Source organism: Anthonomus grandis, chromosome 4, assembly GCF_022605725.1.
Source record: "Anthonomus grandis grandis chromosome 4, icAntGran1.3, whole genome shotgun sequence".
Taxonomy (NCBI): Eukaryota; Metazoa; Arthropoda; class Insecta; order Coleoptera; family Curculionidae; genus Anthonomus; species Anthonomus grandis.
Window position 1 is genome coordinate 27,405,399 of NC_065549.1, and position 12,875 is coordinate 27,418,273.

General features: G+C 32.0%; 1 protein-coding gene across 3 annotated transcripts in view; it reads left to right on the forward strand.

The window, feature by feature from the left end:
* LOC126734966 (cilia- and flagella-associated protein 45-like) overlaps nucleotides 1-12,875 on the forward strand; it is a 55,590-nt gene that overhangs the window by 24,868 nt on the left and 17,847 nt on the right. For all 3 annotated transcript variants that reach the window (XR_007660230.1, XM_050438835.1, XM_050438834.1), the window contains exons 7-8: nucleotides 3,163-3,336; nucleotides 3,393-3,545. Coding sequence is in view for 2 of the 3 variants with exons in the window: in XM_050438835.1 (XP_050294792.1) it covers nucleotides 3,163-3,336; nucleotides 3,393-3,545 (327 nt within the window). In the remaining variant the exon portion in view is untranslated. The remainder of the gene's footprint in view (nucleotides 1-3,162; nucleotides 3,337-3,392; nucleotides 3,546-12,875) is intronic.

Consider the following 12,875-nt stretch of genomic DNA (forward strand, 5'->3'; position numbering starts at 1 on the left):
AATTATCCTGCACTTTCACCTAGTACTCACGAGTTTACAAAACTTGTAGTAACTTATTTTCATTTAAAATATTTTCATGGTAATGTCCAAAGCGTTCAGTTTCTTATCACGCAAAAATTCTAGATAGTATCTCCCAAAGCGTCATTCGTTAAATTATTTTAAAATGTGTACGATGTTTTAGGTGTAGACCTTAGCCTATTCAACCCCCAGTGGGTAATTTGCCTGCTGTGCGTGTATCCCAAGTAAACCCTTTTCTCCTCACCGGAGTGGACTACGCAGGGTGTTTTAATGTAATAATGCCACATTACCATGGTTGTCGTACCAAAAAGCTTACTTGTGCCTATTCGTTTGCTTTGCAACCAAAGCTTTACATCTTGAATTGGTCTCCAATTTCTCTACCGAGGCCTTCATAGCCGCTTTACGTAGGTTTATTGCTCGCCGTGGCCGTTGTCAGCACTTATATAGCGATTGCGGTACCAATTTTGCTGGTGCGTCTAAGCAGTTGAATGGTTTTATGACTATTTCTTACACCCTTGAGTAACGACCCTAACGACCTGGCAGCCTTGACACCCGGTCATTTTCTATTATTGAAGCCTTTGACTGCTCTTCCCGAAAATGATCTCGCAACCTCTAAATCGTTTACATCGCTGGCCGATGCTCCAAAAAATACATCAGGATTTCTGGCGCCGTTGGTCTAATAAGTATTTGCACACGCTACATCAACGTGCCAAATGGCATAAGCCTATTGTTAACCTTTCTCCTGGAACTCTAGTACTAATTCTTAACACCGCCCCTGCGGTAACATATGGGTCGAGTTAAAGAGGTACATCCGGGTTCGGATGGATTAGTCAGTTTTCTTAAATTTCGTAGTTAAATTAATTACTGAAATCATTTTTAATCAAGTAATTCATTCTTTCACTCAGTTCCAAATTATCCTTAAACTTTAACTTTTAAATATTATAATTCATTTGTACTTGGCTCACTATGTAGAAACAGTTTTGTTAAAATATTTTTATTAAACTGGGTTTAAAAGAATGTTTTGAGGCCTTGTAAAAAGTGCGTATCCAGCATATCAAACGCAGTTCGCTCTTAAGTCGCCGAACAAGTATATCATAAACCGAAGCGCTAACACAGCTGTATTTATAAGATATACAAATTAACTTTTAAAATTCATTAAAATCTGGTCAGCTAACGCGAGTGAAAAGTCAGTCCGAGTAAAAACCAGGTAATGTCTCACAACACTTTCCTTTTTTAATAATAAATACATCTCAACAGTGAGCTAAAAAATATAATAGAAGTAAAAATAACAATCAAATTCCAATCGTTTGAATAGATCGTCAGGATGCAATTCTTAAATAATATGTACCTCATACGGTTAAATTTGCTTTTTTAAAATTTTTTGCACTTTTGTTTTTGAAACTCCTACCTCCTTTTTATTTTTCTATGGAAAATTTAGGGTCCTGCTTTTACACACGCTAAAATATTAATTTCGCCAGTTTCATTTCTTTCAATATGAGGTTGTCTAGGTTTTGAGTAGCTGCCATAATTTGAACGATTGGGTTTGTTTTAATGGGAATACCGTAGTCCAAGTTGGCTGACGTCTTTCTGGACATGATCTATATCCTAATAAGATCTTTTTTATTTTTAGGATTTTGTAACAAAATAAATTAATCCGACTCTTTAACTGTTTAAATCTCTGCTTCAACATTTTCGTTAGAAAGATTTAAGCATTTTATAACATTGTTGTCATACTTTTCAAAATGTTGAAATTCCATGTTTCACCGTCAGCCATCATTATTGATTTATATTGACTCGGTGAATTAGTTTCAATGAATGCAATACACACAACATTTTTTATGCATGTTGAAAAAATTCATTCTAATAAAAAATCGAACATAAATACAGATTTTTCTAATTTTTGAAGCTAAAATTTGTTAAAGATTAGGTTGTAATACATCAATGTATTTAGAAAATAAATTGAACAAATTTGACGTAAAAAATATACAGGATTAAATACGCTACTGAATTTTCTATAAAAATATCTATTATATGCAGTTTTCATTTTTTCTATTCATTTATTCTATCTTATACAGGGCCTGAGAAATTATAACATCTCCAAAAGTGAACATTTATATGTTCTCGCTACATTTCAGGAACAAAAGCAGTTTGAATATTTATGTTTGTGGCTTTCAAACTTTTACAAAAGAGTGATACAAGGCCGCGAAAACCGCAAAGCTATATCTTAAAAAATGACAGAGGTACCCTGCAATCTCATGCAAAATAAGACACCGTTTACAACCTAGTCGGCCCCTGGTAAAATATACGACGTAAATGTTTTTAAGGGTTCCATTTTAAGAGGTCCTTAGCAGTGTTGAGCACGTAAATTTTTTTATTAAATTATAACAAGTACTTCAAAAGTTATTCAAGAAAATATTTCCAGCGGCTTATTTAAGGGGCCGTATCTGCGTAGGGAAGGCCTATAGAGAATTTTGTTTAGAAAAGTTCCATATTATTTTTTTTATTTTCTATTTAAATCCGAGAAATTTCACACATTTTCCTGTATACTTTCTAAGAAACAAACTTTCCTAGGAAACAAACAAACAACAATAATTAGGAAACAACCCATTGGTTTTACCAATTACATTTTATACTAAGCTTCTTATCAAACTGAAAAGAATTATAAAAGAAAGGGTTAAAACTTTAACAACTTTATTTAAAAAACGTCTAATTAGGAATTTTATGTTTTTTTTTAAATAAAGTTTCATCTCTACTTCCTTAATTACATACTTTTTGTTTAAAAATAAAACATTTTAATAGTAGTATTTTCATTTATTATTTTGTCTTAAATTAAAGTCTAAATTAAAATTAATGTTTTTTAAGGCCTAATTTTTAGTAGTATTTGCCAAAATTTGATACTTGTAAAGTCTGTGAAAATACATATCTGCCTATTATTTATTAGCTACTTATGAGTTTCCGAATATTTATCTATATATTTACACCAATATTAAAAAACAAAATGATATCACAAGCATCATTGTTTATTGGTAATTTTTATAACGGCTTGTCAACTAACTGATTTGATGTTTATTTCTCAGATGATATTATTCTCAGACATCTTTTAAATATAATGTAATAGAAAATATAGGAATGCGTATTTTTTAGGTAAAAGAATTTATGCGTCAAAAAGCTGAAAGAGAGGAAGCGCTAGAAAAAGAAAAATCGTTATTAAAAGCAGCAAAAGAAAAAGAAATTGCTCGGCTAAGAGAGATGCAAGAGAAGAGTCAAGATCTGCAAGCTGCTCTGGATGAAATGAATGCAGCTAGATCCCAGGAAGAAGTAAAAGAATGCAATTGATTTGAAACATTACTAATATCTATATTTTTATTTCACAGAAAGAACGAGAATGGCGAGAACAAGAAAAACAGGCTGCCTTGAAAAAGCAGAAAATGATGGAAGACTTACATGTAGCTAGAGCGAAGCAAATTACTGATATTAGAATGACTCAAGCTAGAGCTTTAGCTAGAGATGAAGATGATTTTAAAAAGGTAAGATAGTGTTATGAAAATGTGAATACGTTAATTATTCTCACAGTTTTTGTACTGCTTTACTCGTATTTTGTAGTATTTTAAGTTGATTAATTAAGTTTATTTAGGGTTCTATTTTCGTTTAGTTTGTAATTTTCACCTATACTGTCTACTTTTCAAGTTGTTCATACTGTTTGACGGCCGCTTGTGAGTTGTGGGCCCCAAATTAGGATATATTTTCTTAAATCTCTGTATTTTATATTTTCTACAATTTGTATACTTGCTCGCTTTGACTGTCAGTATTCTCTTAAAATTGTTGGTTTCCATTAGCAAAAACAATGTACAAAATTCTAAACATTTGTAAATTACTTCAAGGGTTTTTAAAAGGTCTATTGCATTTCGTGACATTTGATTCAGTTTTAATTGTTTAGTCAGTTCTTGCCTTGGAAATCATTAAACGACAGTCAATGCGAGTCACGGTTACAGTTTTTGACGATACCAATGAATATTTTTTCCTGACATAAAAGCGTATTCCAAGAGTAAGTGTAGGAGTGTGTTCCTGAATTTCGTTACAATTGGTGGCAGAAGTAAAGGATATCTGCTAAGCAAAAATGGCTACAAATGGTTAAATGTACATACGACAAACCGGAAGATCCATTAATGTCAGATTTAAAGAACATGTAGCTTATATGAAATATGTAAGAGTTGAAAAGTCTAGATACATTCCAATACTTTCCACGAGTTTGGTTAAGATATGTTGATAATGTGTTTGCCGTGTTCGACAAAATCAAATGCAATATTGATAATTTTGTAGAACAACTCAATAACTGTTTTCCATCTATTAAATTTATCTTCGAACAAGAAACAAATAACCAACTTCCATACTTGGAGATTTTTGACATTAAAAATAATAATAGGTTATAGAATATGATATTTATAGAAAGGAAACAAATACTTTTAGATACATAACTAGTTACTCTAACCATTCTTTTCATCATAAAATGGCTAGCATGCATATCTTGGTACATCGTTTGGACTCATTTCTTCTAATAAGTAATAGCAAATTTAATAAAGAAAAAGCAACAATTGAAATAGTTGCTAGGATCAATAGTTATGACGATAAGATTGATAAGCTAATTAGAAGACATAGGTTTAAAAATAATCTTAAAAACTTTACCACATTTAAAAAAGAATAAAAAAAAGAAAACTTTGGTTGCAATACCATACGATCCTATTTTGACGAGAGGCTTTGATAGGGTTTTGAAAGACTTAGATCTAAGAACGGTCTATCAAAGTTCGGCCAAGTTACAAAATCTTTTGGGAAACCTAAAAGATAAAATAAAGAGTAATAAAATGTTTGAATCTATAAGATTAATTGCAACGATTGTAATGAAAATTACATAGGACAAACCAGAAAATTATTTAATGTCAGATTTAAAAAACATGTAGTTCATGTGAAATATATAAAATTACTTAAACCAGTTAACAATAGAAAATTAGATCCATACGAATGTTTAGCAATATTTAAAAATTAAAAAAATATTCTTAACTGGGGTCCAATCCCTTATAGTCAATTATATAGTTTATTTAGTGTTTAAGAATTGTTCGGCCATGCTTCATTACATTTTTCGGTCTATTAGGTACATCATTAGTATACAGTGCATTTTTTTATCTCGGGTCATAGGCTTTTACGTGTAATATTTTCAACCCCATGTTAGAACCTGTTCTATTTAATCGATAGGATTGAAACTTGGAACAAGTGAAGTTTAAGTTCACAGACTTTAAAAAATCCCATTATTTTGCAAAAACAATCGCGAGAGACCTATTTAAAATACGTTTTTCTGATGAAAAAGTTTGCTTTTTCTGCACCTCGTAACCTTCATTTCCTTTACACTTCAAAGCAGGTAGACAAATATGTGACAGTGACACAAAATAATTTTTAAACTGCTCCATTGAAATTGTTCAAAAACTCTTTAAAATGTCGATTTACACTACGGAGGAACGTATTGAGATGGTTTCAAACTACATTAGAGGAATGTCGGCGCAAGAAGTGGTAGATAATTTTGCCGTGTCTTATCCTAACCGCTCCGTCTCGTCTACATCAACTATACAACGGTTTCATTAAAAATTTATTATGTTTGGATGCATCGCCAGTTCTCACTTAAAACGGAAAAGAACCGAAACTGTAGTAGACGAAGAATTTAAAATGGAGGTATGCTTGGCCGTTGAAGAAAATCCAACAAATAGTCTTACTCAGTTTGCTGAAGTTACCGGAAAAAGGCAATCAGAAAAGAAAAATACAAATCTTTTAAGGTTAGAAATGTTCAAGAACTCTTGCCTAATGATTATTTTCTTAGAATGCAGTTTTGTGAACAGTGGATGAAAGGAATTTTCAACGACCCCACAATTACAAACAAAATACTATTTTCAGACGAAAGTACTTTCTGTACAAATAGTACAGTCAACAAACAAAATACTCGAATATGGGCGCGAGAAAATCCTCACGTCATCCAGGAAACGCATACCCAAACAAGACAGAAACTTAACGTGTGGGCAGGAATTCTTAGAGATCGAATAATTGGACCATTTTTCATAGAGTGTAGCCTGAATACTGCAAAATATTTAGAATTACTTCAGGTGCAGGTCATTCCCGCATTAGGAAACGCTGTTCAAAATGGCAGGATAATTTTTCAACATGATGGAGCCCCCTTTCATAGTGCAGCGACTGTTACCGAGTTTTTGAATGCCACGTTCCCAGGACGCTGGATTGGACGTTTTGGGCCATCTAAATGGCCGGCGCGAAGCCCCGATCTTTCGCCTTTAGATAACTTTTATTGGGGCTATCTATCATCGAAAGTGTTTGATATTGTTAGAGGCAGACCTAACAATATCGAAGAACTTCGTAATAGAATTATCGAGGCTTCGCGTACTATTACTTCCCGGCAGCTCCTAAATGCTAAAAGACATTTCTACAACTGTCTGGGCTTTTGTTTGGCTCAATTTAGAGGTCACTTTGAACAATTTATTTGAAAGGTTTTATTTGTTTATTGTTGATTTTTGAAAATATATTTTTGAGATTTTGAGGAAATTATTTTGTGTCACTGTCAGATATTTGTCTACCGCTTTGAAGCATAAAGGTAATGAAGGTTACGAGGTGCAGAAAAAGCAAACTTTTTCATCAGAAAAACGTATTTTAAATAGGTTTCTCGCAAATTTTATTGCAAAATAATGGGATTTTTTAAAGTTTGTTAACTTAAACTTCACTTATTCCAAGTTTCAATCCTATCGATTAAATAGAATAGGTTCTGACATGGGGTTGAAAATATTACACGTAAAACCCTATGACCCGAGATAAAAAAAATGCACTATATAAGGCCATTTGTAAGTAATTTTAGATTAGTTTTAATCTTCTCCCGAACATGCTAACATGGTTAGCGAAACACGTATCGAGAGTAAAAATAAAGAGTTTTGGTTCGTGGAAAAACTGTCTCGTAATTTTTATAATTATAAAAGAGTAAGAAAAATTATAAAAGTAATAAGAAAAACAGAGCAGAACAAAAGGAACGGGACCGAAGAGAGTTAATGACCCACTTCGAAGCAACGTTGCCGGGGAACTATGGGCTGTTTGTTTGCTTGCAACATCTCTGATGCAATAATACCAAATGTTTATATAGAAATGGCAATAAAACATACTTTATAATATCATTCAAATTTGTCACTTATTTTGACAGGCGCTTTAAAATAATAACGCAACTTTTAAATAATCCTCTTTAATAAAATATGAAGCTTTTTTTTCATAAAATATGATAAGACACTCTATAAATAAGTCAACATTCAAAGTTAAATGAATGTAGAGAACGTCCAACATCGCAACGCCACTCGATCGCATTGTTGATTTCACCGACACAAGTAATTTTTACCAGTGAGGTCGTCAAAAAATATTTACAATTATCTTATTATTATTAGATTATGCTTTAAATTAAAAACAATATTACCGTTTATGAACTCTTTATGCGTCTTTTTAACGTACTTCATTAGAATAAACGTACTTATCAATTAAAAAGTATTTTTATGGAAATTAAATATTTTATAACTATTATAGATTTCTTAATAAGTTTTTATTATTCTACGTTTTTGACGACGGTTATCCCTTGATATGATGTTATGAAAATATCGGTATTTTTTTGTGAAAAGATCCACTTAAATCGCTTTTTTTCCCATGGTGCGGTACAAACGGCACAAGTTTTTACTATTATTGTAAAAGTTTACAAAAACATTGAATTGACTCAACCTTTTTCAACCAAAAAGTTAAATTAACAGGATGAAAATTTCTTCTTTTAAAAAAGCGTTTAAACTTGATAATGGAGAGTCAGTAAATATGTTTGTAAACAAAACACCCCTCTTGCCCCTATTCCGGAAGCTTTGGCCCATGGACTGTGGTATGAAGCAAGTTTTCAACACTTTGGAACGGGATCTTGAAGACAGCCTGAGAAGGCTTGAGTCATTTTTGGCTAGAAAACCTAAGAGACTGTTGGAATTGTAAATACAATTAATTATAAGGGGTAACTTAAACATCAATGCCCCAAGCCTTTGACATACCCAAGGAACCAGGAAAACTTTATGAGCTTTAATAATATAATAATTAATAATATGATAAACTTTATAACTTTATAAGCTAGCTGGGTGCTACCAAGCCCCATATTTAAGAATGAACCCGCTATCACGTGCCGGAGAGAGCTTGTTAGTATCGGGAAAAATATACGACCGTGAGTATGAGATGTTGGTGGATACAGAATCGGTAGCTTACTGTAGCATTTCACCACCACCAAATTTAATCCCGGAGCCAGCCAATGAAAAAAAGGATCCCGATTATTGTATTACATAAAGCTAAACTCACCATTGGCTTAACAACATTCCAGCAGCAAATATTAGTAGCAGAAATTATGGATGACGTTATATTAGGATTAGATGTTATGAATGCTTAGCAGTTTAAAATGGATGTACATAACCACATGTTGATGACGAAGAGAACCTTATGTACTATCTATAAGATAGATTATTTATAAGAGTCTGCCGAGAGCACCGATGGAAAAAAAAAAATATCTGACAGTCCTTCGAAAACGGATTTCAGAAGTTCTTGAAACTGCCCAGGGCGGTGTTGGTGGATGACATTTTGGAGTTAGTAAGACATTGGCAAAAGTGAGAGAACGGTTTTACTGTCATAAAGTCTGTCATTACAGTCATAAAGATATGAACGCTGATGCCGATAGTGAAAACAATGTTCATCAATCAAGGGCCTCAGAAGCCCAATTAGAGGAAAAGTGGTAGTTTACCGTTTGAACTGTACCCTTTGAACGAATTGCCATAGACGTAGCAGGACCTTTTCCTACTAGCAGCTTTGGAATTAATGCTCTTCTAGTTAGGGATTACTTTAGTAAGTGGCCCGAAATTTATCCTATTTAAAGCCAAGAAGCAAAATAGCTGTTCCAGAAGTGGATATGCCGATTTGGTGCTCTAGAAGCTCTAGAAGGATTGAGAAGTACCGTTTCATGTGGTCATCAGAATCAACGAGGTCGTACAATTGAAAATTTTATTTAGAATCAGTCATATCGAGTAATCGTCGAATAGTAATTTAAGAATCCCAGTACTGGAGGTATTGTTTAATCCAGACGATCAAACTTGAGAGGGGAGCAGTATTATGAAAATGTAAATACGTTAATTATTCTCATAATTTTTGTAATATTTTTCTCGTAGTTTAATTTGATTAGTTAATAAGTTTATTTAAGGTTCTTCCTACATTTAGTTTATTATTTTCACCTATAGTGTCTGGTTTCTAAATAGTTTATTTTGTTTGACAGCCCCATTTGGGCTTCAATTTAGCCTTTTTAGGTTATATTTTTATAAATCCCTGTATTTTATGTTTTCTAGAATTTGCATACTTGCTTGCTGTCACTATCAGACTTCTCTTGAAATTTCTAAATTGTTCTAAACTGGGTCTTTTGCTAATAAGTAAATGAGTGTCAGCACAAGAAATTTTTAACACTTATAATAAAGAGAATCTCAGATTATTCTTGGTGGCGGTCTATAGTGGCCCAACTTTACTACTGGCTTTATTAAAAAAACGTTTTTAATTTTTTTAAAGTCCGACCTGAGTTCAAACTAGTTTTTTCCTGTGTTAGTCTATCTATAGTAGCTAGGGCACACTAACGCCCTACAGCTGCCAGTTTTATTAACTGTGAAGACATAAGGTATGTTTTTTCTGATGGATTACGGCTTATTTTAATGCCTATGTCATAAAAGAAAGACTTTCAAAAATCACAATTTCATGTTAAAAGCAATTTCAAATTATAAATTAAATAAACCTTTAGTTGTATATTCTGATAGTAATACGAAGGTTTCGGGGTTGCTCTATGATATTTTTAAGGCATTTGACACTATCATCAATAGTAGCCAAATCCTCAATAAGTCAAAGTTCTGAACGTGGCCCCTATACGTGCCCACAGAACCAAAGTTCTGTTGCCCAAACCAAACCAAATTGTATTGATATTTTCTTTTTAGTATTTTATTCTTTTATTGTTTAATCTTTCTGTTAAAGACCTTTACAAGTGTATTTAAAAACCACAAAAAAACCTAGTAAGACTAAGACTTACTACTTAAGGGGTAGGACTAGAGTAAGACTAAGGAGATAAAAAAGATTTAAAAACACAGACATATATTAAGTGTCCTGAAAACAAGCAACTAGAATTAAAAAGAAAGAAAATATAAGAAGATACTTTTATATTTGTAATTTAAACATTTGGTGTTAAACTAGGAAAGGAAAATATAAATGATATTTATCGAATTTCTCATCAGAAAATGTTGAATGTGTGAATTTGTTACTTAAAAAATTATCTAAATGAAAGAGGCAAGAAATTTCTGTAGTCAAGGACTCATACACTGAGAATCTCAAATGGTTTTGGTAAAACATTCAAAACAAGCAAAAAGGCAAAACAAAGCAGCACAAATTAAAGGCCTTTAACTCGAAATTTATGGTCGCATGTGATCAATTAGAGATGGAAACCTAAAGTTCATCTACGATGATTACTGTTTAACAAAAATTTTAATAATTGGAAAGTATTGTGATTAACTGTGAAAACTGTACAACTAAAATATTGTAAGCAGTGTCTTTATGAAAGCGCTTTATAGATCACTCTATTGTTCAACATTCGCGTAATGCTATTGCAAAATCGACGGTAAATCCGAAATTAAAACCACGTATATGAACCTTCCTTGAGCAAAAACACATAAGTGTGCTCGCTTTCATATTATTCCGCGGCAAAGTTTAGGCGTGATAGTGAATCGCCGGACAGACATTTACATTTATACAGAGAACCTCTAAAAGATTTGTATCTATGTGTTTTCCAAACACTAGAAACTGGTTTTATGGTCAATATCAGTGTTAAATCCACTTCTAGTGCACTGCAAATCATTTTTTCATTGTTCTTACTCTTGGATTCTTTCGATGCACTTTACTGTGATATTTATAACAATCCTGAAGACAAAATGTTTAAAAATTCAAATCCACATTTAGAATTGTTTTTTCACAAGGAATAGGTCTGTTTTCAAATATAATTCAAAACAAAGCCTTACCTTGTACTGCCGAATTGCCTTCATAAAACAAATTAATAATAATTTAAACAGAAAAAAATAGCACTTTAAAATTTAACAGTACAACTTGCAGTCACACAGCACCATGGGGCATGCCGATACTATTATTCTTATTCTGTAAAAAATAAAAACAGCAAATACCTACCAGCCGACCGGAGGCGGCCACTCATCGATGAGAGAAAGCGGTGTTGCTATTATTTTGGATAATGCTTAATCCTTAATTCTCCAACCTGTATGGTGTGTTAGGGGTTCGATTTGCGATACTTTACCCACAATTATTAATATCGCTATAACTTGATTATTTTTAGGTTTGGGCTATTTGTGTAAATCAACTTTTTTATTAAGAAAATTATTATCTTTTGATTTATGTAAAAATATACAGCTAAAACGCTTTGTAATCTCGGCACCTTTGTAAAAGAAAAATGAAATATATGACCTCTAACTTCTGGCCAAAATTTTAGAGTAAAAAGGTTTGACTTTTCAAATTCAAATTTTTTTTCAGTTATGCATTTAAATGTCCAATGTATCTGAAATAAGATTTTAGATCTTAAAGCTAAGCTTTGATTTTTATTTAATCTGTCTCAGTGAGCACTGGCTGAAATATGATGAAATCAGTACTTTCAAATGACACAATTATATTTGTCTTTCACACTTTTGTTGATATAGTCATATACATGGTAGAGTGGCAATCTTAGCAAAAAATAAACATGAAAAATAATTCATATCTCGGCGTGATATCTGAATTTGTCATTAGGAATGTAATGTGAAATGTGTGCTGTACAATCTCACAGGCTTAAACTCGTAATTTTAACTTGCTATAGACCTCCTACTGGTAGTTTTGATTAGTTTATGTCCTTAATTGAAAACGCATTGCAAATTTTAACCTTATTTAAATATAAGGTTACAATTTGTAATGCATTATAATTGTAAATGGGGATTTTAACATAAATTTTATTTTAGGTGATAATAAAAGTAATAAAATTCTAGATATGATTCTAACATATGACCTTTGACAAAAAAAATTATATAAACCCATGGCACCTTATGCATTGACAATATATTTTCAAACTTGTGTGCTGTGTGCTGCAGAGTATCTATTTATAACTTTACTATCTCGGATCACAGTGCAGTAATAATTGATTTTCTAAACAATTTTTTAAAAGAAAATGCATCTAGAAAACCAATACAACCATATACAAGAAATAACCTGTTTTATTTTTATAATCTTGTAAGCAATATAAATTGAGATTTCTTGAATTGCAATGGCACATCAACTGAAGATAAAGCACGTTTATTTGTCACTTTCCTTCAAAATAATATTAATTTATCTTTCCCAGTTCAATAGAAGAATTCTGAATTAAATCTTAATTGGTTTAATGCTGAATTAAGAAACCAAAGGGAGGACCTAAAAATACAACTAACGTACTCATATCATAAAAGTCCAAAAAAAAACAAAATCAGATACCTATGATAACTACCTCAAAACTCAAAATTACAATCCAAAGGCTGTTTGGGATATAGTACATGTAAACTCGAATATGTTTATAAGTACAAGATGGTTACAAGACAAAAACACTATTATCTCCTGAAAATTTTATTACTTTTTTTACTGAAATTGCATCCAACATTATAAATTACGTTACCCCCGTTGCTAAACTGCTGAACAGTATTGTATTCAACATATCTAACTTAAATCTGCCTGAT